Source organism: Oxyura jamaicensis, chromosome 5 (genome assembly GCF_011077185.1).
Source record: "Oxyura jamaicensis isolate SHBP4307 breed ruddy duck chromosome 5, BPBGC_Ojam_1.0, whole genome shotgun sequence".
Taxonomy (NCBI): Eukaryota; Metazoa; Chordata; class Aves; order Anseriformes; family Anatidae; genus Oxyura; species Oxyura jamaicensis.
The window spans coordinates 28460410-28486561 of record NC_048897.1 but is presented as its reverse complement, the minus strand read 5'-3'; the positions used below and the strand labels follow the sequence as shown (position 1 = coordinate 28486561).

The 26152-nt window shown below is 42.0% G+C and overlaps 1 protein-coding gene across 5 annotated transcripts; it reads right to left on the bottom strand.

The window, feature by feature from the left end:
* Positions 1-875: 875 nt before the first annotated feature.
* Positions 876-25322, bottom strand: LOC118167842 (tryptophan 5-hydroxylase 1). 5 transcript variants are annotated; one of them, XM_035327674.1, is made up of 11 exons: positions 24620-25322; positions 9836-9973; positions 8683-8866; positions 7173-7273; positions 6419-6486; positions 4711-4907; positions 4075-4210; positions 3443-3569; positions 2448-2543; positions 1718-1851; positions 876-1429 (listed from the first exon to the last, which is right to left on the bottom strand). In XM_035327674.1, the coding sequence occupies exons 2-11, from the start codon at positions 9950-9952 to the stop codon at positions 1255-1257; spliced, it is 1335 nt and encodes a 444-aa protein (XP_035183565.1). In that variant the 5' UTR covers positions 9953-9973; positions 24620-25322; the 3' UTR covers positions 876-1254. The 5 variants fall into 5 exon arrangements, with proteins under 5 accessions (XP_035183565.1, XP_035183563.1, XP_035183564.1 ...); XM_035327672.1 differs by lacking the exon at positions 24620-25322 and adding an exon at positions 13289-13513; XM_035327673.1 differs by lacking the exon at positions 24620-25322 and adding an exon at positions 13289-13512 and having other exon boundaries at positions 4117-4210.
* Positions 25323-26152: the final 830 nt, after the last annotated feature.

Here is a 26152-nt window from a genome sequence, read left to right as displayed (position 1 = left end):
AGCTGAAGAATCAGTGCCTAGCATCGTATAAAAAACACTCTACACATCACAGATCTTCCATTCAAATGTATCATTCCCCGTACAGATATATTCGTTTCATAGAGGGGGTGGTAGGAAAAGCAGGCAGTGCAGCTCTGTACAGCTTGAAGCTACTGTGGGACACTGATTCCTATTAAAGGTTTGGATCTTTCAGTTATCATTTGCTTGATGGTGAATACAGGTCTAGCAAAGAAGAAACTAAATCCATCTTTGTGCAGCTTGCAAGGTCAATGACGTGATTGAGCTGTCAATGGGATGTTTATTCTTATAAAAAAGCCATGAATTTTGGCCATAACTAAGAACTTAAACACCAGAGTTTGAAATGAGAGCCATTTTACCACTGAGCTTCACTTCGTCCTATGAAGCCATTTTGAATATTGAATTGTAATTTGGAAATGGTTTTAGGCATTGCGATAAGTCACTACATGATAGCTTGCTATAATCTTGGCTAAATTTATTCAGTGAGGAAAAAGGCAAATGATATTTCCTTAGTGTCTTCCCTCAGGTGCAATACCAGTGACAGAAACAAAAATCCTGACTCTGAGGTGACAGCAAATCTCTTGAAGTAAGCAGAATAAGATTTCATGCAACAGCTCTGTATCTCTGCCTTCTACTAGAAAGATGCTAGAGTAGAGTTGCAATTCTTTAGGGGAAAAAACGATCTCTTTGAAAAGGAGATTTGACCCCCTCCATTTTATCATGATGAGCTTCCAGCTATTTGTGTCCTGATGCCTGGATTGTAATCAGTCAAGTTTTAAACTTAATAGCACAAGCATAGAAGCACTGATTACTGTAACTTCTATGCTATAAAGTCTACACTACTGTAAAATTAGCAGCATAGACTACTAGAGTCAGACAGACATTTCTCTGTACCAAATTATTCTATGATTGCCTCATAAGCCACCCTCTGAAGCATCTGCTCCCAGCCCTGATCCACAGACCACAGCTGTGGTCCAGTCTGGTGATTTCTCTAGTCCTCTGCTAGCTTCTGAAAAGGAACACTAGGACTTTTTTTATCCAGGGAGGATAGAGGTGGAGGAAATACATTTTGTAAGTGACTTTAAACAGAGAAACAAACAAAGTGATTATCCTTATGGGGCATTCATTCTTCCATTTATAAAGGAAAGTTCTGCATACAGCACGTTACATGCCTAGAAAGAAATCAGTGGGGAAAAGAAAAGAGTTGTTGAGCACACCACACTGATGATGGGAATGTTAAGCTTCCAACTGTTTGCCCATCTTGCTGAGGGCATCGCTGACAACGTCTAGCTCATGACGTAGCTCATTCACCACGCTGGCAATGCTCTTGGTGTCTTTCAGGATCTGCACACTTTGAGTATATGGATTGTACTTCACGCCAAATGGGCGCTTGATGGTTTTTGCAAACTCTCTATTCAAGTAAAAAAAGAGAGGGAGTTTAAACAAAAGAGAAATGCATCCTCTGTGTGCAATCAATATCAATAACCACTTTTCTAAACCACTTTTGTGATAATTATAATTACTACTTCATCATCTCTTCCATCCAGTACATGGGAGACTAAACAAATATTAAATTCAGCTTTCCAGCCCCAGGAAAGGTAAGTATAAAGCTGTGCTAAGAATGAAAAGATTTGATGCTGCTGCTGAGAGATGCACGAAGTCAAACCTGCTTCTACAAAACAGCGAACAAAAACTGTACCTCATCTTTTCTTTTGCTTCTTCAAAACTTTCAGAAACAAAGTAAACCTCCTGGAAAGTTGTAATGAGACATTCTTGCTTGCAGGTGACCTTTGGATCAAAAGGCTTGACTTTGGCACTGCCAGAGAGTGAGTGCTGGGTAACGTAATGCGTTATCATGTCAGAGGAACATCATCACCAAAAGGATCCGTAAGGAAGAAGACAAGAAGCAAAAAGTGAATTAAAAAAAAAAAAAAAAAAAAAAGATGACGTGAGACCATATTTAGTGTGTTGCTTCTTAAAACATGTCTGCAGCTGAACAGTGATTTAAGCTTAATGAACTGAATAACTCTGAAGGGTCATATTCCACCAATAAGGATCAAAAATGGGGTTCTTCAAACACAAGACTGCTTTGTAAACAAGATCAATATTTTCAGAATCTGATTAAACCAGCAGAGTCTTATTCTGAAAATAGGTTACTTGGAACCTAAGGTTAAGAAATACCAGTCATACAATGCTTTCTGAGAACAACACGGGAGCTGCTTAGCATGCACCCAGAAGGACGCTGCCCTCTAATTAATGCCACACTAAATTCACCTAAAATTGCCTACTGCAGGCACTGAGGTGCTGCTTGTGTTTTGTTTTTTAGAAGTACTTTTAGAATTATACCTCATAAAAAAATGTCAGAACAGTGACAATAATAATCAGGTATGAGCAAAGAAAAGAGGGAAATAAGCAGTGCATATTCTTACCTGGAGCTCACTAATTGAAGAGAGCAACCCAGCCCCATAAACTCTTAGCTGTCCCTCTTGCTTGCACAAGCCAAACTCTACAGTGAAGAAGTAGCACTGAAACAGAGAAGGGAGTAAAATAATTCAGCCTTCTGTAAAAATGCTGTGGTGAGCTAGACGGGGGCATTTATATTTGCAGGTGGTGTCAAACAGTTTCAAATGGCATACAGTCATCATTTGGTTATCACTCTCAGATATAGAAAGGGGAAGGAACCTGAATGGAAGGGTGAAGAACCACAGGACTGCACATTTCTAATAAGAAAGTCTGATAATATAGTTCACCTAGATAGGCCAGAAGCTGTTAATCCCAGTAGGATCACGGAAATATTGTTCAGCTTAAAAGAAACACTGGACAGAGAGGACCTTGGTGAACAACAGCCCATTACAGTTTGTTCCTCATTTGCTTAGTGTTCTAAAAAAATAATGTCTTTCATCTCATAATATTTTGGCCAAAACATCTAGAAACTGTTATCTGGAAGTAAGATTAATTTACACTGTCTGAATTTATTGGCTAAAAAGTATCTAATGCTAGTGCTCAACACAGTTAATGAAAAGATCATATTGTTTCAATTAATTTGACACAGTAAAGAAACAGATTACATTTAAAATCATTGAACCTTGTTCCTGGAAGTAAAAAAGATATTTAACAGATTAATCAGACTATGGAATTTCAAGCCGGAAGAATTAAGTTACCCCCAGAAATGACATCCTTATCTGATAGCCAAGTGAAGAAAAATACCACTCACATCTTCCTTAATTTATATATATATATATATATTATTTTTTTCCTAGCATGGAAACTTGCTATTTGCTCTAAAAATTGAGAACCTGTGAAACAGGTCTAGCAGCTGGCATGGCTAATGTTGACATGACTCTCCAAATTAATTAGACAGAGTGGGATCAGCTGAGTAAAGCACTAAGCTTTAAAGAGGATCACTAGGCACTGAAACACTCACTGTAGCCAGTTTTTGGACAGCCTCATCTGATGCCCCAAGTGATGCAAGACCAATTTCCTGGGAAAACTGAGCAAAACTGGGTTCAGCCAAAAGGGGGACGTGGCCTAGGAGCTCATGGCAGGTGTCACTGGAAAACAGAAAAAAACAAGAAACCTCATCATCTTTCTTTTGTAGAGTGAAAAAGCAACACCACTAAACAGATACAATGTCTCACGTGAAACTTTAATAACCAAAACACAGAGAAGTATCAAATCAAGTTCAGCTGAAAGCAACTAAGCAGGTCATACCAGCTCTACAAAAGTACATAAACTCAGATTTTCAAATGAAGATGTCTAAAATTAAGATCCAAGTTGCACATTTATAAGGCAATCGAACGTTAAACTAACTTTGTCCACAATGACACCACTAGGAGTTCTCCAATAATGTGCTGTACTTTTGAAAAATCTTTACTTCTGAAGGTGGCACTTGAGCATGCCAAAACATCATTACATTCAGCATGAAGACCGAGTCTTTGGCACCTTTAAAAATAAGTTTTCTTGCTGGTATTCTTGAACAGCTTTTACGTAGCTCAGCTTCAGGCAGCAAGATTCAAAAATGCACGTCTCATTGTACACCAAAATTAAATGACTCACGGCTCCGGTGTGTAGAGAGGGTCCGAGCTGTGTCTGACATACTGAGTGCAGTGAAAAACTCTGAATGCTAATCCTGCTAAGAAGTCCCTGGGTGACAGATACCCAGCAACAGGACGGATGGTGAAACCTGTGCGCTCTAAAAAGGAACGGAGAAATCGTACGTTAGTTTAATGCAGAACTTCATAATATTCTTATCCCTGCTGTAACTGGGGTAAATGCCACAGTGCTACTTCGGCTCAAGAGCACGTGGGAAAATCAGGCCTGACTAGAAAATTAGACCTAAACTCAAGAATGGCCAACGTGCAATAAAAATGTCCCTATCCCTATACAGGATTTACTAAGATTTTATGTCTACAGCCAACACAATACAATTAGGCATTGCTTTAACCAATCCTGAGTTTCTCATTTCTCATAGTTAGCATTTGCCCCCAGACATCACTGTTTTTGCATATCCAGGACACGATGCATTAAAATCCAGTTGGTAGAAAGACCATAATTAAATCAAGCAAATGTATCACTTTTGGGTTTCCCAGGCAAAACCAAGACACCAAGGATCATTTTTGGTGCCCATGTAATAGCAGTGTGATTTCCATTTGACTTCCAATTCCTTTTTTGTTTAGGAAATTAATACATTACCTTTCAGGAAGCGGGACACATCTTCCAGCTGGGGAATATTGTCCTCCCTGTACCCACAGTGTTTGGTGAGCAAGGGCAAGTTTTTAAGGTACTCTCTGCAGGCATGAGTTGGGTAAAGCTTGTTAAGCTCTCGGTATACAGTCCCCCAGGTCTTGATCTCCTCCTCTGTGAATTCAATCTTGGGAATTGGGTCACCACTAGAAGGAGAAGAGGACAAAAGGACGTGCCTTGATAAAAGGCTTATAAGGATGATTCATTTCCTTACTATTATTATTTAACATTCATATGGCTGTGACACTTGGTCAGGTTTAAGACTTCACTACACTGCAAAATACAGAATGATATCTGGTCTACAACCAAGAGAGCTTTCAGGCTTAAGGGTTTGCTCTCTTTTCCACCTAAATCAACTGATTGGAATCTTTACATTGACCTCACTGGGGTCTGAAAGCTTTGGTCTTGCAAAGAGTTTCTTAGGTGTTTTAACTCCAGAAATAACATTTAAAATAATGGCAAAACCTTTAGTTTCAGGAGCTGAGAATGCATCCTTTTCCTTGCAGTATTTCCCCTACCTCTACACAATTCCTTTCCATTACCTTTATTTGTTTTAGGAAAAGATAATCCCCTAAATTAGCAACGCAATGAGTGGAAGCAGCTAAATATATGTCAGGTAAAAATCATGCCTCTATGCAGAGGGGACAAGTGTCTGTCTGAACACAGTAATTGTAGTCCATCTCTCCTAATTAGCCCTTAGGATCTTGATTAAAGTAGATTACGTCAAAGCTGTGATCTAAAGCCTGCTGAAAGCAACTTGAGTGGCAATACATTGCTTCTGCTGCCAGCTAGGTAACCAGCATGGCAGGTGCTTTCCGAAGGGAAACTTGACAACACACCAACAGTAACTGCCTGTATGCTGGTGGCCAGCTGCAGTAACGCACAGTGCAGCAGAGCTCTAGACACCCCATGTTTCTGGGTCATTCCCAGCTGAGGAACTTGCCATCTAAATTCACACGTGCAACAGCAACAAGAAAATCATGTTCAGAAAAAAAAATATAGCACTGGGCTACAAAACTCTTGCAGCTTTAAGAGCCCCCTCCCCCAGGCAGCATCTCTAAAGAAAGAAGCTCTTTGAATTTCATTTCGCAGAAGACTTCTTATCTGTGCATCACATGCACTGTTTTAAACCAGGAAATAAAACTCAAGTATTAACATTTGCCTAGAGAGTTTACACTTAGTGGTCAATGGGCTCTATGCCGACTTTTGCCTCCCCTCCCTCTTCATCACAAAGGAGACCCATCTGCCCTGGTATAATATGTATGTGCAGGTACAGGCAGCAATGCAACGTGTTGCCCACCCCCTGTTCTTGCTACACCCGCTTCCAGAGAAGCAGGGAGCAAACCTAGGGCCTGAATGAACCACAGTGCAGGAAGCTCACACTGCCGCTGCTGCCCATCCAAGGATCAGTGTTGCCACTGATGCCACAATGGCTGCACAGCCGTGAGATGATCCTCAGACTGATCAGAGACCCAGGAAGCTGTAAGGTGGCCTAGATCCACCTTTTAATCTGCCTTCATTTCACCCCTCCAGCCCTGATTCCTGAGCCAAGTCTATCTCAGTGAGATCAGAGCCCAAGGATGTAAGCTCCTGCCAGTCCACTCTGCTATTATTTCAAAGCATTCAGGAAGCTTATTCTGGAGTAAATTGAGCTTACTGTTTGTAGTTCATAGCCAGGTCTGCAAAATACTTTCGTCTCTTGCGATAGACGTTGTCTTTGAAACCCTGAGGAAAGGTGAGGAAGGAAGAAAAAGAAAAGTTAAATGAGCTTTCAAGCTTTACTAAGTAAATATATTTAAAACAAGACATTTGACATTCCTTCAATGGGAAATATAAAAGTATGCTCTGTAAGAATAAGGGGACAGGAACTGTCATCTGAAACTTTTTTTTACTGTAAAATAAGTGAATACACCAATTCAAAGCAAAGATTAGAGGTTTTATGCATGCATAATATATATTCAGTAGACAGATTCCTTTTAGTCATATCACGATTTATACAAAATTGATTACTTGCTTGATTATTCTAAATTACAGAATAAATTGGTCGTTTGTACAGTGCAAGTACTAATTTGTTTGCTCCACTTCTAGTAAGAAAGAAAGAAAGAGGAGGAACTAAGCCTGTCTAGCGACAGCTTTTTTTGTAGTAGTAGTAGTAGTATTTTTATGCAACCACTCAGGGCCCAGACCCAAAGTGCTCACGTAAGTGAGCCTTGCAGAAAGGCATGGGAGCTAAACCCAGTGACAGCCTTGCCTGTACTAGGAAAAGAAGCGAAACCCCCACGAGGTGTTCAGACCCATAGAAGCACTGCTGAGGGGAAGGAAAGGGAGGAGGAAAAGCTGCATTTTTTAAAAGCAAGTTCCACAAGGTACTTTGTACTAAGGATTGGGCACAGGGGGAGGAAGATACTTACTGGATGGTCAGCATCCAAATCGGACCCATACATCAGCACTCGGTTTGCACACTTATCCAAATCTGAGATCTTCTTTGGAAACCAGGGAACATTCTCCATGTCTATGGAACGCATGGAATCCACAAAGTTATTAATAACTGCGAGCGTGCTGAGGGAGGAAATGCTACTTTCAAGTATGGCTATGGCGGTTACAAGCAAAATCTATAAATTAAAAGGGTCATGAATAGGACAAGAGAGTCCACTGCCTATCTGGCACCAGCCTACAGCTCACACTTCCTCCTCCTTTGTCACTGCCAGTCTGCTTACAGAGCACAGCGGACTCCAAATCTTCCAGGGGAGGAAACAGTTAACACGGGTTTGCTACTATTATAAATGTTAGAGTAGCATCTAGAGGCTCCTCTTCTGCAAGGCCTCCTTGTGCGTAGTGCTATGCCAGTCTTCCAGGGCACAAAGCAGGCAAAGGAGCCAAGAATCCATTTGCTTGTGGTCCTTGGGCAGAGCAGGAGTAGGGTGGAGTCCTCCCATCCTGCTTTACTGACCCTGGGCAAGAAACAGTGCTCTGTGCTTATATGTCCCAGAAAAATCAGGCTTTGCTGAGGAATAGGAAGAGAAGGAGTTGATTTTAGCCCTGCAGCCTTAGAGATGCATAATTAGTTTTACCACTGGCTTTTTTTTTTTTTTAAAAAAAAAAAAAAAAAAAAGCTAAAGAGTTTTATGCGGCTCTTGCCAGAGCTGTTAACATACTACAACAGCCAAAGGACTTCTTTCTCTCCCTATGCTCTTTAGTTTTCTTAAAAAGAACAGAAGTATTTAGATTGAGATTTCCCCTAATTAGGGCTAGAATGAGCAATTTTTATCCAGAAGACACCATATTTCAACCCTCCCTGCCTACCAGCCTGTGCCAAGTGCAGGGACTGAGAAATATATGGGACTGACTTTGTGCTGCCCTGAATTTTGAGCATCTCTTGAACTAGGAGAAAAGGTAAACAGGATGTGAAGCCTTCTAAAAGCGAAAGGCACCTTTTCTTTCACAGTGCTTTAAGTAACCATTTATGATGAAAAGTGGTTAAAAAAAAAGTTTTTAAGTCAGGAGCTACATGAGGAAATGAAAAAAAAAAAAAAAAAAAACTCCCACTCTCTCCAGAACCTGAACAGGTGCCCGTCAGTATGACAGCTCTATCACCATGGTGCACAGGCCATAGCCCAGCCTTTGCATCGGTCTCTGCTGGTGCAGGGACTCCCACTTACAGCAGTTGTGCTGTACTGAGGAGGGATGGGAGCACAGAAAAACAAGCAGCCAGTATTTCTAGAGGACAGCAGCCAATGCAGCCCCCACTCGCCTCAACCACTCTACATTCACAGACAGCACAGAAGCACAAACCCGATAGCTACCCATGGAAAACACTGTATGAATGCAGATGTGGACACCTTAAACAAACTTCAAACATGCTGAGAAGTGAAATAATGTCTTTCTTTATGCACGTGTGCCAGCACTGCCCTTGAGGCTTACCATCATCCTGTACGTTGAAGTGTTCTGTTGGGTTCATAGAGACAATGCTGACATGGGATTTGAGGAGCTGGAAGATCTCATTCAGTTGTTCCCTGTTACTGTCACAGTCAACAAAGATCTCAAACTCGGAATTTCGTCTCTTGGATTTCCGTGACTCGATGTGCACCAGATTTACATGCTTCTCCTGTTTTGTAAGAAGCAATGTTTTCAAACAGATCGACTAAAACTGACTGACTAAAAACTAAAAGTCATTATTCCAAAAAAAAAAAAAATTCTGTTGCCACAGAATATTTACCAGTTATGTGAATTTATTTTAGTTATTTGCATCTTCTGATGGCAGTTTGCTTATTGGCGGTAAGGAAATAGTTTGATTTTGAAAAGCTTCCCATTTAGAAGAAAATGAAGGAATCTGTGTTCTTTTGGTTTCTTTTACATTGAGGAAGGAGAAAAAGACACAGTAAGGAGGTTTAAATTCCTTGACCTTTTTCTTTCATCTCTCCCACAAGAAGCTGATCAGCAACTTGGTCTGGGGAAGTTCATAACGATGCCTGTCAAGTCTCCATTTAATTTCTCACAAGCAAGGGATTTAAAAACAGTTTACCAGGGATAAACCTCATTTTTTTATATATTATTTTTAATTATTAATTATACATCTTGTATAAGGAGCATACAGGAACCACTAGCCTAGACATGCAGTGCCAGATGACAGAGCACAGTGACACTGCCATATTCCCTGCAGGTTACCTGCTCAGCACTCAAAGGAGTACCTCTGTCACCCTCAGTCCAGCCCGGCAGGGTGACAATGGCACTGAAGGCAGCGGGTCAGCACCCAAGAGTCTACCCACCATCAGCAGGTGCTTCAGGTCTGCTTCTTAAATGCTTTAGAAACAATGAGTGCCAATCCCCTTTCATGGAGTAAAAAGAATAATCTCTCCCAATCTTTAGTAGGTGCAGAAAAGTTTGTGAAGACTTTAAGCCAGCATCTAATTTCTGAGGCATAAATTTACCTTTGTGAATAATTTTGGGTGCTAAGTAGGAGCCATGTTAGGAATCACACCCTTAATAAATGGATGTAATTAATTCTAGTGTGTTCCAAAACTACATTTAAAACTCAAAAATATAGAGCTGCTATAGAAATTAAATTATTACACACCTGGAAAAGTTTTAGGGCTTTTACAAGTCCTCCGACTTCATTCTTCAGGGAAAAAATGATGGCTGTTCTTCCTCCTTCAGATGCGTGGTCTTTGTTCTCTTTATTATCTTCAATCATTGTGTAATTTGACTTAGTTAACTAAATGCAAATAAATTTTTTGAATGGTTAGTAGTGCAAGAAGTATGGAGTTTTACATTTCAGTTTGTCTTGGAGTAATATTGAACTTTGATTGATCAACCACAAAAAGAAAGGTGCCAATTAAGTCACTATATAATGACAGGCACAAAGTCAGGTTCACACAGAATCTGTGGGCTGAAGATGAAATTCAGAAGGGGTTTTGGAGTTTTTGTTTGTTTTTTTGTTTGTTTTTCAGTTGAAAGATTTTATTAAAAAATTTAGTAGTTCTCTAGCATTCATAAACTGTTTTCAAAGTATTGTTTATAACAGGTGTTGGTATTCTAGGGAAAAAAAGGGCAGGCTATAAGGTATCAGCAAAAATAGTAAGTTGAAAAAAATGCTAGCTAGAATATTTGATGAATATTGGTAAAGGGGCTAATTCAAAACCCACTGGATATAGATAGGAAAAGACAGATCATGCTCTTATAAGTCAGAGCTGAAAAATTATTGCCTTTCTCTCGCTACACAACCATAAAGCATTGCTTTTACAGAGAAAGCAAACAAAACCTAAAGAGCTGAAACGTTGTGCTGAACAGAATCTGTTGACTATAAACACAGTCCCACTCCAGCCAAATTTAACAGATCTATTCTGTTAGTCAGTTCCCTAACTCACACATCAAATGCTTACAACGAACACCCAACTCACACTGAAAATTCTCAGACATGCTACACTGTAGAACCATGTAGTTTAGTAGACTACTAGTGATCACACACTTGACTGTCTTAAAATCAGTAGATATTGCAGAGCATATTCTTAGTTATATGTAGCCAGGCCATAAACAGAAATAATATGGGAACAATTAAGAATGTGGAAAATGCAAAATAATTTTTTTTTAAAAAAAGGGGTTAGAAAAATAGGCTGTCTCATATGTGTTCAAACCTTGCAAAAATAAACAAAAAAAAAGGTTTCTGAAGGAGCCAGTGAAGGAGGAGGGAGGAAAAACAAAGACATATTATTGTTACTTGAAATTATTTCTTGATTTGACACAGTGTTTAAGATCTGGTTATCTGGTGCTGACTCACCTGGGAACGGAAAAAGCAACAATAAAGCCACGGTCAAAATGATGCAATTTCGTTGATACCCTTCTACGTTATCTCCAACTTTAACTTGTTTAAAATGGTATCTACCTACTATAGATCTGTTTAAACAAAAACACAGATTTTACATATCTTTTATCAAAAACATTCCAATTTATCTTTCAGATTAAGAAGGTAATCTGCCTAACAAAACAACTAAATTTGTTTCATTTTAAATTGAGGGATTTACAACAAGGTAAACATTTGAGTCTGCTCTAAGGAAGGTTTTAAGGAAGTTACTGGCTGCAAGCTCTTTGGGGTGCAGAAGTGGAGACCCTTGGAAGAGGTCTCATGATGCTAATGTATTATCGCTACCTTCACTGGGTTTCTGATGAGGTCCTCACCCCTAACAAGCTGTCACTGTACAAAGCTGCTGATCTCCTACAGCTTGAGTCCAGGTACCGATTTATCTGCTGAATGTGGGTGCTGAGACCCAGCAGCCTGCAGGTTTCACAGCTCACTTTAGCAAGCATCTGTTTGGCATCACAAGAACAGGCACTGAGCAGGGCGACTTCGAGCAGAAAAAACTAAGAGCCCCCCAGTCACGTATAGGTTATTGTCTTCTCAAGTGCAGAGATTGCTATTTGAGTAAGCCAAATCCCACTCAGATGATACTGCTGTAGAAGCAAAAAAGTCTCCATTATGAACACATGGTGGTCTTTGAAGGCATAAACCATCAGGCTGTTTTTCTATATAAGATTTATACATAGCACGTTGGCTTGATTCCACATTCAGGATCACTGACTTAAGATCAGCTTATGAGATTTGGTACAGTTGCAGGCAATATTATAAGGTGCACAGCTTGGAAAAACTACACGTACTGAAGATTAATCCTATAGTTCTCGTTTTGTATTTTGCTTGTTCAACTAACCTTGTATTTAGGACTGGGCAATATCATTGACAAAGTAACATTTTTAAGAACCAACAAAGAAGGTACAAAAATGCAGTGTATTCTTACATTAAATTCTAAAAATGACCACTAAGATGAATTTGAAAAAGTTGCAGAAGAGAAATTCAGATGCCTACAATGCCAAATGCACACCATTTGCATCTGTAGTCCTAAACTAATATTAATTTTCATCTTTCAATACAAAAATAGACGGGTGACAGGTCTGTGTTAACACCGCCACCTTATTGGTACAGGACAAGGGAAAATGATAATGCAAAAATAATTCCTCTCCTCCAACAGCTGCACCTCCTCTTTCATTTTACTCTGTACCAGTAACTCAACTCTAATCGTATCGGACACTTCTCCTTTATGGCATCACATTTAAGCTTTTATTTTGGATATGGTGGGTAGGAATCCTTATTGCTAAAACTAACTTGTCATCAACCTGACTTAAGTCTTAATGAAACACAAATGGGAGGAGCACTCCAAAGCCCTTATTCAGGTAGCTATCTGAGTGCCTTCTGGTTAAAAAAAAAAAAAAAAAAAAAAAAAAAAAACACTTCTGGGGTCCACAGCAATCACCTTCCCTTTCTCTCCCCTCTCCACCCTGAAATATTCTCTGTGGGATAAATATTCAGCATTTATATGTTGTGGTTCAATTCTCTATATTAGCAGATATTCAATATTTAAAATCATCCAAACATACTGTGTAAAGGAAATTACATTTTAGAGCTGTAAACCGAAGCCCCAAAACTCCTAGGTACATATTTGACCCAGATTGTTGTTATTTGTACGTGAGAAAAAGTGTCAAGAGGCACTTTCCAGCCTCCTGCCTCCCTGAGCAGCTTTCTCGCGGTCCTTTTCCCACACCTGTGAACAGAGAAGGACGAAGACTCGATCTGGTCAGTGACCGCACCTCGAGGTCACCTCACCGGGAAGGTTTCCACACGCCAGGGGTGCTCCTGGCCCCGCCGTTCCCGAACAGACCCAAGCCCGTGCCGCGTTCCGAGGGGAACGGCGGGGCAATTTCACGCATAACCTCGCTCCCTTAAAGCCTGCTGCTTTTTGCAGTGAAAGCTACCGGCACGTTAAACCGCCCGGTGTCACTAACTACAGCCAGCAAATCGGCACTTCCCTGGTGATTTTATCCCATATTCCCCGACGCCCGGAGCCCGCTCAGAGCGCATCCTGCAGTGCCTGGCGGCTGCTCCCGACCCGCACCTTACCCCTCTCCTCAGCCCACAGGTTTCTCTGCTCTACCTCAACTCCCGCTAGAGATTTGGGCTTCCCCAGCCCCCCGAGCCCCTCACCTGGCCGCCGGCCTCCCGCGGGCACGGCGCCGCCTCCAGCGAGCCCCCGCGGCGGGGCAAGGCCTGCATGGCCCGGCGGGACGGGACGGCACGGGACGGCACGGGACCGGCCCTGCTTTATGGAGGGGGCGAGAGCCGGCCCTAACCCCCCCGGGCGGGGGAGGAGAGGAGGAGGAGGAGGAGGCGGGAGGAAGGCGGCGGGCAGCGGCTGAGCAGAGGCTGGGCGCTGGAGGCTGCCCGCGGTGCGGGTTCTCCTCCCTCTGCCCTCCTCAGCCCGCCTGAGGACGGCAGAGGTGCGGGCTCACCGCCCGAGGAGCTCCCCAAAACGCAGCGCTAAGGGAAGGGGGGGTTGTGCCGGGCGGCAGAGGCCGAAACGCAACCCCGGGCCCTAAATCTGTGGGGGGTTGAGGGGAATGCCGGCGGAAAGTCGTTTGTGTGGGGCACGGGGCTGCGTCGGCAGATCCTGGGCTTCTCTTACACTGCTTAAAAACCGGGCTTTCAAAGAAAGGTTCAAAGTCAGCAACAACCATTTCCCTCTATTTTCTCAAGTGACTGAACCACCTTCAGTGTTTTTCTCTTCAGTGCCTAAAACCCCCGAAACCCTGGCTGCAGCTAGATCTCTCTGACACCGGTGTAAAGCACGCAACAAATTACACTGATGAGGCTGACACCAAACCCTATCAGACATCGTGGTACTTGCACAGACACCTTCAGTGCCTGTACCTGAGCTGGAGGAGCCCCTGCTGGGAGCCCACATGGCTATCAGGGGCCCACATGGCTATCGGGAACACAGCGGGACTTCAGCTCCCCCCGGCGCAGCACACACCGACCTTCGAGCAACCCCAGCAGAGCCGAGGGTGAGCAGCTCTGCCCTCCAGACATGCGTGGGACTGGAAGAGCATGGCTCTAGGGCACAGCAAAACTGGAACAGCCAACTTGTTCCAGTTTGTGAATGGGATCCATTTTGGGACTGGATGCTTCAATTTTCCCTTTCATAAAGAAAACGTAGCATTTATTCACTATATGGCTTAGGTCCACAACAGATATTTCACTTCCTTCTCGCAGAACAGATCTCCCCATCAAACACACTGACTCAAAAAGCAAACAATTCATATTCTCTTTACGCAGAATCTTAAACATACGAGAGCCTGATATCAATAACCAATGTGTAAACATGGGCACAGTAAGATATGTACGATACCATGACTAATTTGTCAGTTCTCCCTAGCTCATCAAACACAGCCGTAAGAACTAGTGTGCCATTCCACATATGATTTTTCTGGAATTGCACACCAGGTAGCCCTCTAAAGCTCTTTGGTTGCAGGTAAGCATCTTTTATTTGGTATTTTCCTGGACTCAGACTGGGTTTTCAGTGCTACCTGATGACAGTCAGGTTCAAACTCCCCTTCTCTCTTTTTTTCTTTTTGTCAAAGTGTTGAGTTCATCCCTCATAAAATTCTAAAGAAAACATAAAGCACAATTCTCGTTTCCTCACTTGTTAGAAGACAACTGAGCTCAGATGGCTTTAGCTGTGAATGATTTTTATTATTTTTATTCAAATCTGCTTTTCCCTCTCCTTCAAACGCTATGAGCTTTCACTAGATAAAGCAGAAAGGCCAATTTACCCTCGGTGTATCCACATGGACTGTTCTGGTGTTAAGGGACACAGACGTCCTTCCCTACAGCCCATGCTTGTAAAGATGCTTAGAGAAACAAAGATGCTCAGAGAAAGGCCAGTCATGTAAACACTTCTGAAAACTTGCTTTTGTGCCTGCCTCCACCTGCAGCTGCCCAAACACTTGTAAGCCTCTCTCCCCACAGGGAAGGAGAAGCAGCAGGTTGGTTCCCACCTGTAGGTACCTGAAGACATGAAGCACAGGGAAGGGCACAGGACAGTCCAAGGGGACACAGCGAGATGGTGAGGCTAAGCTCAGCAGAAGCACACAAGCTTCAAAGCACACGAGAGCCGTGGAGGGGATATAAACTGAGCCTACAGCTCCACCAGGTTTAAGGGCAGCATCCCAGAGGAGCATCCCTGCATCCCATCCTTGCCCTGTCATCTCTAATTTGAGCAGGAGCTTTCTGGGACACTCACCATCCTTCCCCTCATACCTAACTCCGCAGAGTCTGTGAACAGCTTTGTCTCTAACTGCTCCTACAATGCAAAGCAGTACAGTAACAGCTGAGGAAATATAACACATGAAAATAACCAATTATATAAAAAGATAATGTGGGTGCTCAGAATCTTGGGGAACTGATTAAACCTAATTCACTGGTTTAGTGCTTGCTCACCACAGCCAATGCCTGCCATCTGAAAGGGCAGAACCACAGAGCATGAACTGACTCGATTACAGCTTGCCTTCACTGGGTGCTCGCTGGAGCCTGCTCTGCTCCTCTCCATGCAGGGTTGGTTTCCAGCTCCTCTGAACCCGCAGGTCATTTGGTAGGAGAACTATTTAAAAGGTTTCACCCAAAAGCTGGATCTTCATGGTTTTAAGGTGACCAGTTTTCAGAAAACTATCACTCTGTTACAAGCAGAAATGCTTCTTTGGGTTTTCACAACCGACAGGACACTTGACCTTCTCCCAGAAGTTGTCAGTATAACCTGCCATTTAAGAACAGCAGCTCTGGCCCTCCTCACAGAGAAGGGCAATATGGCAAAGCAAAGCTACCAGCAGTCAAGTGTGGAGTGCAGCACAAAGAGGTTAGCTATGAGTGAAGGTGCTGCTCCTGGGAGGAGATGGCATGGGTAAAGAGCAACCCAGAAAACATTGGCATAGATCTGGTCTGTGGTAGCACTGAGGCAGAGAGAGGCCAAAAATTTTCAGCAGGATGTCGGAAGTCTCAAGGGACACCGCAGTGGGAAGGAGCTATGAAGGACAGAGAGAACCTGGGGCACAGGCACTGTAGGGAAACAGCCCTCTCCTCATCTCACAAGAGGCAAGGCAATATGGTGCTTATTTTTTTCTTAAAAAAAGCCCACAGGAGATTTCTCACACATAGCCTCTCATACTGACAGAGCCCTCCAGACAGATAAGCGGCATCTGAGGATCAAGTACAGGTCTGACCCTGCTCAAAAGTGGGTCAAGCTGATCATATGTTTCGCAACGCAACGTTTCACCCAGCACAGCTGCTGTGAAACCTGCTACATTGGCACCAAGCAACTGTGCTAACACTTACCATGAAGGCTACACTAGCTGGCTTTCAATTACATTATCCCCTCATAATTCCTCCTGTTAAATGAATCCTCCTTTTCTCAGCAGTGTGCAGCTCTAAGTGAGATGTCCCTTGATTTCCAGGTCCTTCACAGCTCTGAGACCATCAAGTGGCTCCAAAAGAGGCTGTGACTGTTCCGGCTGCTAGGCTGCTAACTCAGGGTTGGCTTCTCCTCCAGGACCTGGTGGGATTCCATTTTGTTTTTCAAAGAGCAGAGCTTGCAACCAGACACTGATGCTGATGCAGCACATTCCCATTTGCAGGTAAATGCACTGCAAATGTTTAGGTTGACAAGTATTAAGAACAGTCACAGCTCCAGACCTTCACCTCAGTAGAGGGACAAACAGTAGAGAGACTTTTTTTTTTCCTGTCTGTGAAACAGACGAACATAAGCCTTCTGCCCTACATCTCTCTTCTTCCCATCTTGAGAAAGGCTGCTCTCCATGGGGCACAGGTAAAAGAAGTAGGGACTCTATTAACCTGCTACATCTTTCCAGACACAGCACAAGCCCTGTATTCACCAGCCTTGTGAGGAAGCTGGTCTGTGGTGGGTTAAAAAAAGGAAAAAGAAAGAAAAGAAAGAGAAACAATGTAGTAAAGAGGTTCCCAAGTTTTCCAGTTCGTATGTGCTAGGGAAAAAAGAGCCAGAGGGTGATTTTGTTCAACAAAGCCACAGCTTGCCACAACTCATAAAGCAAGAGCCAAGGAAAGGCAGGAGGGGAATGATCTGCAGAGATATTCATCTTCTGCTGAAAGATGAGATTAACCGCCTGAACGCTGCAGGACTGAAGGAGAGAATCAGTGAGCCCTAAAGTCTTCTCAATCCCATCAAGGTCACCAGTGTGAATTACCCCTTCTCCCTGCCTGGTAGGAGAAAGTGCTCTAATCTCCAGCACAGAAATTTCACATCACTGCTGGAATAGAAACCTCTTCAGACATCCTCTGGACTTCACTGGCCCAGCCACTTCCCTTCTCAACCAGCAGCAATTCCTCGAGGCCATGTAGCCACTTTATACCTTTTTTTTTTTTTTTTTCCTGAAGAAGTTATCAAGTGTTACATCCCCGAACAAACCAGGTTTAATACAATTTAATACTAAGTCTGCCCTAATCATAATTACCTCTCCAGAACAGACTACTGCAAACGCTAACCACAGCCCTCTGCCTTTCTGTTAATTAACTGCTGCAGACAAGTTATGTCTGAGAATCACATGGATTTAGGCAAGCACTGTGGAAGTTGTAAGGTAGAGTGAAGATGAAGATGGTTTTAAATGATTTTAAATGTCTTAATTTTGCCAGAACTAATGGCAAACAAAGAGAGTTATGACAGGTCATAATCTTGAAGATATCTGAGGTCATATCCTGAAGATGACCACTGGTCAGGTTCTTTTCCAGAGCAGCTTTAACAGATCTTCCTCATATTTTTAACTGATCTTCCTCATATTCTGCTTGCATTTTATGGATGCCCTGATGCCTAAAACCTGCTTGTCTGAAAATCTAACTCATTTTCTCCCATTTGTTTTTAATATTTGTAAGGCATTGATTGTAACACCTAAGCAGCATCACTTGCTTCCATTCACTTTCTAATCTTCACTCTGCCATCCTTTGACTTCCCTCTCTTAGAGAAGATAACCTACAGTTATGTTGTTTTAGTTCATTTACCTAACAGGGAGTTAAACAGCAGCAAATGCAAGAGCTTTTCAAATTTTCTGAAAAAGTACAGATCCAAAAGCCCTGGCTTTCAACAGGGGAATTCTATTCATCCCCTTCTTTTGTGAATGACCATTCTTCCAACAGACACTTACTCAACCTTTCACCAGCACGAGGCTACGGCAGCATCATGTGCTGTACTCCGAGCGAGTGCCAAGAAGCATCTGATGCGTTGGTGCAATAACTCAGCTACTAGGCAGGGTTCAGCTATCAGTTAACTCTCCTTACCAAATCATTGTTGAATAATGAACCATTTGATTCATAAGCAGTTAAAAAGCAACAAAAGATGGGGGATTACCTCCAGAAACCTTTAAATTATGCAAGTATTGAAAACATTTACAAATATATTTTTCCAATGAAAAGTACAAGAACCAATTAAACGAATTACCACTCAGAGTGATGCAGCCAGCTCTAACACCAATAGCCTGTAAGCATGCTTATTTAGAAAAGCCAGAGATGCTGTGTAAATCTACTGAAGCACGTCTTGCCAACATACCATTCACTGTTTGTATATTTGCTTTGGACTGTTTGAAGAAATAATATTAGCCCTTTCAACTGAGGCAGTTAATATTTTTTCTTCTGATAAAAGCTAAATAAAATTACAAGTGATAGAAGTTACATGCTGCTCGGAGCAAACAAGGCGTAGTTTCCTAACACCTTACCTAGCCTTTCATAAAAAGCTTTCAAAAATGCAAGGGAGAAAGCACGTTCTGACTTTTTTCCACCAATGAATGATATCACCAATTTGCTATCAGCTACATTCAACAAACAGAACTGTTGTCAGATTGGAAACCAAAATACTGAAAGAGCTACTTTTTGTTGTTGTTGTTGTATTTCTTTTTTTAAATCTGCTCCACGTTGGCCAAGTGACCTCAAGTTAAACCTGGAGGGAGCAAGAGAGCTCTAGTTCTGTAGAGGTCAGCAAAAATTCCCCTTGTAACTGGGGCGACCTGTATTTACTCCTCAGTCCAGCCACAGCCATCCACCAGGGCTGGGGAAAGCCAAGTGGAAAACCTGACAAACTGATCTGCAGATCTACAGCCTGCCATGTAGCTCTGGCAAGAGAGAAGGGGAGGCTCATGGCAGTTTTCACAGATGTCTGAGCTGAGGTTACACGGCAACACCGCACCAGGTCCGCCCATGAGCCCCAGCAGGCGAACCCCTGGCAGGGAAAGGGAGACTGTGCAGCCTCTTGATGCTGAGGGCTCTGCAGAGAGCTCAGAGTACAGCATTGAAAACACTTTGCCTGGATATGAAGGACAAAGCACCTAAAAAGGGGAGGACAGAGCATCTCCGAACCATAGGCAACTTCACCAGCACTGACAAGAGTTACCCGTAGCTTGCAGAGTGAGGTGGGAACCAAAGCCAGGGATTACTTCTGACCAGGTCCTGATACTTTTCCATCTCTTAACAACTGTAGTCAAAAGGCACTCCGGTCACTGAAGAACCACCCCGTTAGCACTATTTCTACCACCTTATCATTTCTACTTAAAAACTTCCTGAGCTATCTATCCAATTCTTTCACATCACGGGCAAACACAAAGCAAAATAGTCAAATGCATAAACAAGGCTGCTGATAAGAGAAGCACCTGAGTGTTTGTTAACCTCAGCCTGTTGGCCCAATTAGTAAAACAGCGGCATATTTTGCATTCAAAGTGAGGTGGAATAAGCTAACAAAGGAGAAAGCTTTGTACTTGCTAATGATATGAGTAAGTACAGCTCAGAAAGCAATTCAGGCAGCTTTGATCCACTCAGAAAACAGAAAGAGAGCTCTTCAGGCACTTCTGACAGCACAGCCTTACCATGAGTGTGCTCCAGTATCATCTACCATGTTCATATTCACCTAGGATGTTTACCTGACATTAAATTTGTTGAAAGTAAGAAGCAGGAAGACTGCATTCAATATTTTTCACTCATCTTAAACACAGGAAGGCCAAGGAAAGTCAGGAACTGACTCTAAGGTCAAACCAATAAAAAGACATTAAAGTTTCTGTATTCTCTTCACTTCCTTGCTGAAAACAACAACCAGCCTTTCTGAAACTGAAAATGTGGGCAGACTTTTCTTTCCTTGCCATTTTTTTGTTTTTAATGGTCCATTCGTATTTCAAAGTGAAATGAGCTTGAAGGATTGTTCTCAGCCAAGGCACTTTAGACCCCTGCCCATCCTCTGCAACGCTCCTGTTCACACAGCAGAACAAACCATGGAGGGCAGCTTCTGTCTGAACACTAACACTGACCACTGGTCAGCATGAACAAAGTAAATTAAATCACAGTTACCTTCTGCATTAAGGATGAAAACCAGCAACGTAAAACCGTCAATTCACCGTAGGGACTTCAAACACACTGGCAATTGTAAAACGTTCAGCCTCAGAGCTGTAAAACAGATCATCATTTCCAAGATTAGCAGAAGCTGTTCATCTTGCTGTGTTCTCATGACGGCTGTTTTTTCCATCTCAGTTTCTTTTATCTTATTAGATTTTAGCTCCCATTACAGTTAGGACAATTTTGCAATGGGTCAAGATTAATGAGTTTGCATCAAAAAAAAGGCTCTTTGAAAATATACCACTAATGAGCTTCATCTGTCTGATTAGAAAGTCTTGCTTTTGGTAACACTTGGCACAAAATTTAGCTTCAGAGAAATACAGCATAAGAATATTCAAGGATAAAAGCATTAGCTAAATAGCAACCAGAATAATGGATAAAAGATTAGGGTGGTAAACTGTGAGCAGGCACGTAACTGTGAGCATTGACAAGAGGATGCCAGTGTAGACCAGAACAGGCTAAAGAAGGTTTAACAAAAACATTTGTGCAAGCTGAGCTGGTGAAATTCAAGCAGTATATTTAGTGAACTGACAAACACTACATCTCTCTCCTATTCACATTATCTTTAGGAATTAAATGGAAGAGAGGTAGGGACGGGCAAAAAGAGTAGTAATTTTGAGAGTGAAAAGATGGGAGAAAAAAGTTGTTTTAGATGAGTCAAATTAGTTTTTAATATCTGGCAAGTTCCCTGGGAAAGCATTTGCTTTTTCTTATATCTACTTTTTAGTCAAGAACAAATTGTGAAAGTATATTCTTTGCTTTCAACTTGATGGGAGAATTGCTCCAGAGGACAAAAGGCATTAGGTAGATTTGGTATTTCTTGACTTAATTGAGCTTTTTCACCCCACCTATTTTCTCTCACCCCATTAATACAGACAAAAAAGAAGGTACAGTCTAGAACGGATTTCTAGAAGGCCTGCGCTTGGGTGGGGCTGTGTTTTTACATGGTGCTCTCCATTTGTGGCCAGACACAGAAATGACTTTAAATGTGTGATTATGCTCTCAAAAACAGACGGGCAGATAGCTGAGCAGTACAACTGAATAGGCTGTCACCCCTGGATGGCAGGAAAATACTCATTCCCAACGGGCTGCTGAACCCACGTCACAAGACAGAGAGGTTACCCACCTTATGGCAGTTAAATAGAAGAAGCCTTTGGAGTAGCCAAGAACTGAATTCAAACCCTTTTATCTTTTTCCTCTGTTTTGTCAAGGTTTCAGATCAAACAATGCCACATTTTGTCAAAATGATCTTGACCTGCAACTGGCAACACCAAAATCCTGACAGTTTTATGCTTTTGCCAACTTAACATAGAGATTTACATTCAAAGAACATTCAAAAACCACATTTCAAACACCCTTGTAACCTCTTCCTCTGATCCCATGAACACGCTGCACCTGTGCATAATGTTTCTCCTGGCAGCCTCTTGCCACAGGTCAAAAAATAAATAAAAATAGATTGCACTTGTTATTCATAAGCTTGCTGTTGTCTCTTAGAAACAGCAAATGGACCAGGGCACATGTGGGAAGAAAAAAGCTTTAATGTAATTACATTTACTTCTTTTAAGTCTGAGTAAACTCAGGAATCAGCAGAATAACTGGTTGGTTAGATCATGACAGCAGTTCCTTTCCCTGCAAGGACACCCACATCACGCCATGCCACATTCAGCAGCTCCTTCCAAAAAGTGCTCTCAAACTCCACACCATGGACCAGAAGGAAAAAAAAAAAAAAAAAAAAAGAAGTCTGCCACACACAGTGTGTGCAGTACTGAGTGCTCTTCCAACACAGAAGCGGACAACCATAGTGCAGCCCTGCGGTTATTTTCCAACACAATAGTTCAGTCTGTCTCTCCCTCTTCAGGAGGGTATGCATCTCCTCCTTCCTTTTAGGAGTTGTCAAATCCTCTCCAAGAGGACAAAAAGGAAAAGGACAAGTTTTCCTTTCATTTGGGCTTGGGATTTTCTCCACACAAACAGCTCACATTGCTCAGTGTCAACACATTTTGGTGCCTCAAAGACTTTCCTCAGACTTAACACCACTTTATAGCTCAATAGGCAATTTCCCATGTTTTCATCATTCATTTTTCCCTTTCCCATTACTCCAAATGTTTCTATCTACTGTTTCTCCTCCTTCCATCCAGCCCTTCTAGTGGCCTCATCCCAAATGAGGAAACTGAGTTACTTTGCAGTTTCGTTTATTCCCACCTAAGCTGATTTGATTTTCCTTCCTTTCTACCCTCTTAACTCATGAAATCAAAATCTTTACTAATAAGGCTGGCAGGGATGCAAGAGATACTCCTGTGGTTCTTGTGCCCAGCCTTCCTACCTGATGGAGGAGGAAACTCCTTCATGTTGAGTAAAAGAGTTTGTGCAATACGGAGAACTTGTAATGGAAAATAAAAGCTGTTGACATCACTAGCTAATTACAATTTGCCATGCTAAAATACAGCACTGTGGATATATCACAAGGTGGGATTAAAGTGTGCACGTATTCTCCTGTATGTTTCAATATCCTCCTATTGACAGAAGATAGGACAACTGAGCTACAACTGGAGACCAGGAAATGATTTTTGTGATTTCATTAGAGTAACTGACAAAAGCACTTCCTTTCCCTGAAAGGTTAACAGATGGCTTGTTAAAGTTACAACTTCTTTAAACAGGGTTGTCACCAAAAACCATGTGCACGACAACAAAAATAATATTGATACAAGCTCACTGCAAAATTAAAATGAAGTTTGCATAACCTAAAGCACAGAATAAATAACAGCCACCATTGCAACACAGAAGAATAACAAGGTGCATTTGCTTTTCTAAGGTTTCCTTAGAAAGTGGATAAAGGGACAAAAAATGTGGGTGTGCCAACAACACAGGATGGTGGTAATTACAGGCACAAACCTGCAGACTGTCACCACGTCTATGCCACGTGCATGAGCAAAGTATCATGGACATTCAGGCCTGGATTTTAATTCCTGTAGAATACATTGCTCACACAGAGTTTTTCATTTGGGATAAACATGTTTTCATATAAAATTGCTGAATTCAAATACAAAATTGAAGATTTGTACTCATAGCACCTGGCATTGCAGACTGAGCAGGGTTTTGGTCTCCTCAAGTAAAAATAGGTCCCTGCCCCTTGATACCCAACAAATTATCAAAACCAGGAGTTTGCTGCAGTCTGCTGTGCTCTGCTCTGAGTGAAGTGCAACACGAGCATCACTCCTGCACAGCTCTGCTTTTGGAGCTCACCTCTGGTGTACAAGGTGTGTGCGATGCAGGGGCACACAACACCTGAAACCACCTCCCCTCCACTGTGAGCAGCTCTGCACATCAGTGCCTCAGCCAGCCAGCAAAACCAGAGGAAATGAAGCAACATCAGCCTGCCCACGTGCTGTGGGGACTTCACCTTAAACTTGTCTCGTTGCTGTGCAAGCAGGGAAAACTATAAAGAAGATTCAGCTTTGAAAACAGAAAATATAATCAACATGACACCTTTTTGATAGGTGACCACACATTAGATATTCCACCTGGACAAGTCTAGAATCCTGTCATTATTATTGATATTTAATACTTTTCTCCTTCAACATCACAATTTGTCAGTATTTACACCCCTTTGTCATATTTTTTTTCTGTTTTATTTCCTTCTCCAGTATTCCTTCATCTCTTTATTTCCTTTCTCTAGTATTACTGCTTTACTCCTCCTCACATCTTACCACTGTTACCTTTTCAAGCAAACTTGTCTGCATTAATCTTTGTATAAAATTCAGCTCTGAGACTTTGGTGCTGCTCGTCATGAGGCCAGGCAGCTAACTCCCAAAGATCTGAACTGGAAGAAAGCAAGCAAGCCCGAAGAACCCCAGCGGGTTTTCCATAGGTTTATTCATTTTCTTCACAACAATTCAGAAGCAAACCTTTCCTCTTACCAACCTTAGATGTTAGCTCCCTGCCGTATAAAGCAATTTTGTTTGGAACAGAACACCTCAATAGAGGTGAGTCACTGAATCAGGGAAGCAAGGAGGAAAAGGAACAGTATTTCCCGCTGCAAAACCTCTGTTCATAGCCATCGGAAATAACCTGGTTTATTTTACCAACCTTATCATGTCAGGTTCACTTAGCACACGGCTTGTCAGCTCCAACTCATGGGCACACTAACAGCATGACTGATGCACGTGGCTGTGACTGGGGAGCGAACACAGCTGCTCACTGCCTGTTTTGCCTTCACATTAAGGATTTTTGAGAAATTGTGTATTACAGCAGACTGGTCCTTGCCTCAGGTCTAATAGGTTATTCCTTTACCACTGAATTCAGCAGAGCATGTGAATTTCATCATCATCTAGAACAGAAAATAAGTAAACAGCAAACATTAAAAAGGAAAAATTGATTTTTATGTATATTTTTTGAAAGGAAAGGATTTGCTGTGGAACTGCTGTGACCAAGTGATTCTGCTCCAGAAACAGAAATAAATTTTTGAATGAAAATATCACAGAGGTGCTGCTGCCTTCACAACTCTAACTCAGTAAACAGCCAAAATAATCTGTGGTTAGTAATCCAAAATAATCCAAGAGCCCAGATTTTCAGTACAATCAAACAAAAAAACAAAAACACCATAAGGTACCATTCCTTTTCATGTCACTATCATAAACTATGAGGATGGGTGACTTTTAAAAACAGATTTTAAATTTTGTGTGCACATGTGTGTGTTTGGCTTAGTTACAACCAAGATGGTTATAATAAATCAGTATCAGCAACGCACAATCTTATAGCAAAGGGAATCACCATAGCAGTTATAAGAATACTTGAACTAAACATGTAACGACAGAAGAAGAAGAGAGCAGAGTGACTGAATATAGAATAATATATATATATATATAAAAGAATTTCTCAGCATATTAGGCTTCATTGCTTAACCTACCACAAGTGGCAGGTCTGTGACAAAAATATTGGGCAAAGCACGAGGACATGAACAGCAGCAACTAGCTCCTCACACCATCAAGAGGGCAGATGAAGCATTCTATTATCAGTTTTAAACCCACATACCAAATTCCTTTGGTTTTACGTTGCTTTGTCCCATCAGAAAACAGTTACTATGTAGTATGAAGATGCAAGATGCACACAAAACAGGAGTCAAAATGATGTTATGATCCTATCTTTGAATGAAATTATTATGAAGACCTAGCAAGCCTATTTTAAAATAAGCCCTTGCAGTCTGATTTCTTCCTCTCCTTTCCACCATTCACATCCAGCTCAGTCTACACAGGACCAGGCTCCTGTTACCTTAGTCCAGCACTTTGCATACCCACTTCTCAGTTGGAGCTCCGCACAAGGCACAGAAAAATACTTTCCACAAGGGAGGGATGCTATGGAAGTAAATCAGGTGTTTGGTCTGCAAGAAAGCTGCTTGCCTGATTTTACAGATAGATCCATTCTGAACCAGCTAACCCAGAGAGATCTGGCTTGCCAGCCAGCGTCAAAGCATGGCTAGGAGAGGGAACAATGGAGGAAAAAAATAAAAAATAAAATAAAAAAAAAAACACCTTTATATTTAAACAGGCATATTATGTCCATGAAGCACAAGCTCAGGGAGATCTCTGCTGGCAGGCTGATGTAATACATGAGCACCATTGC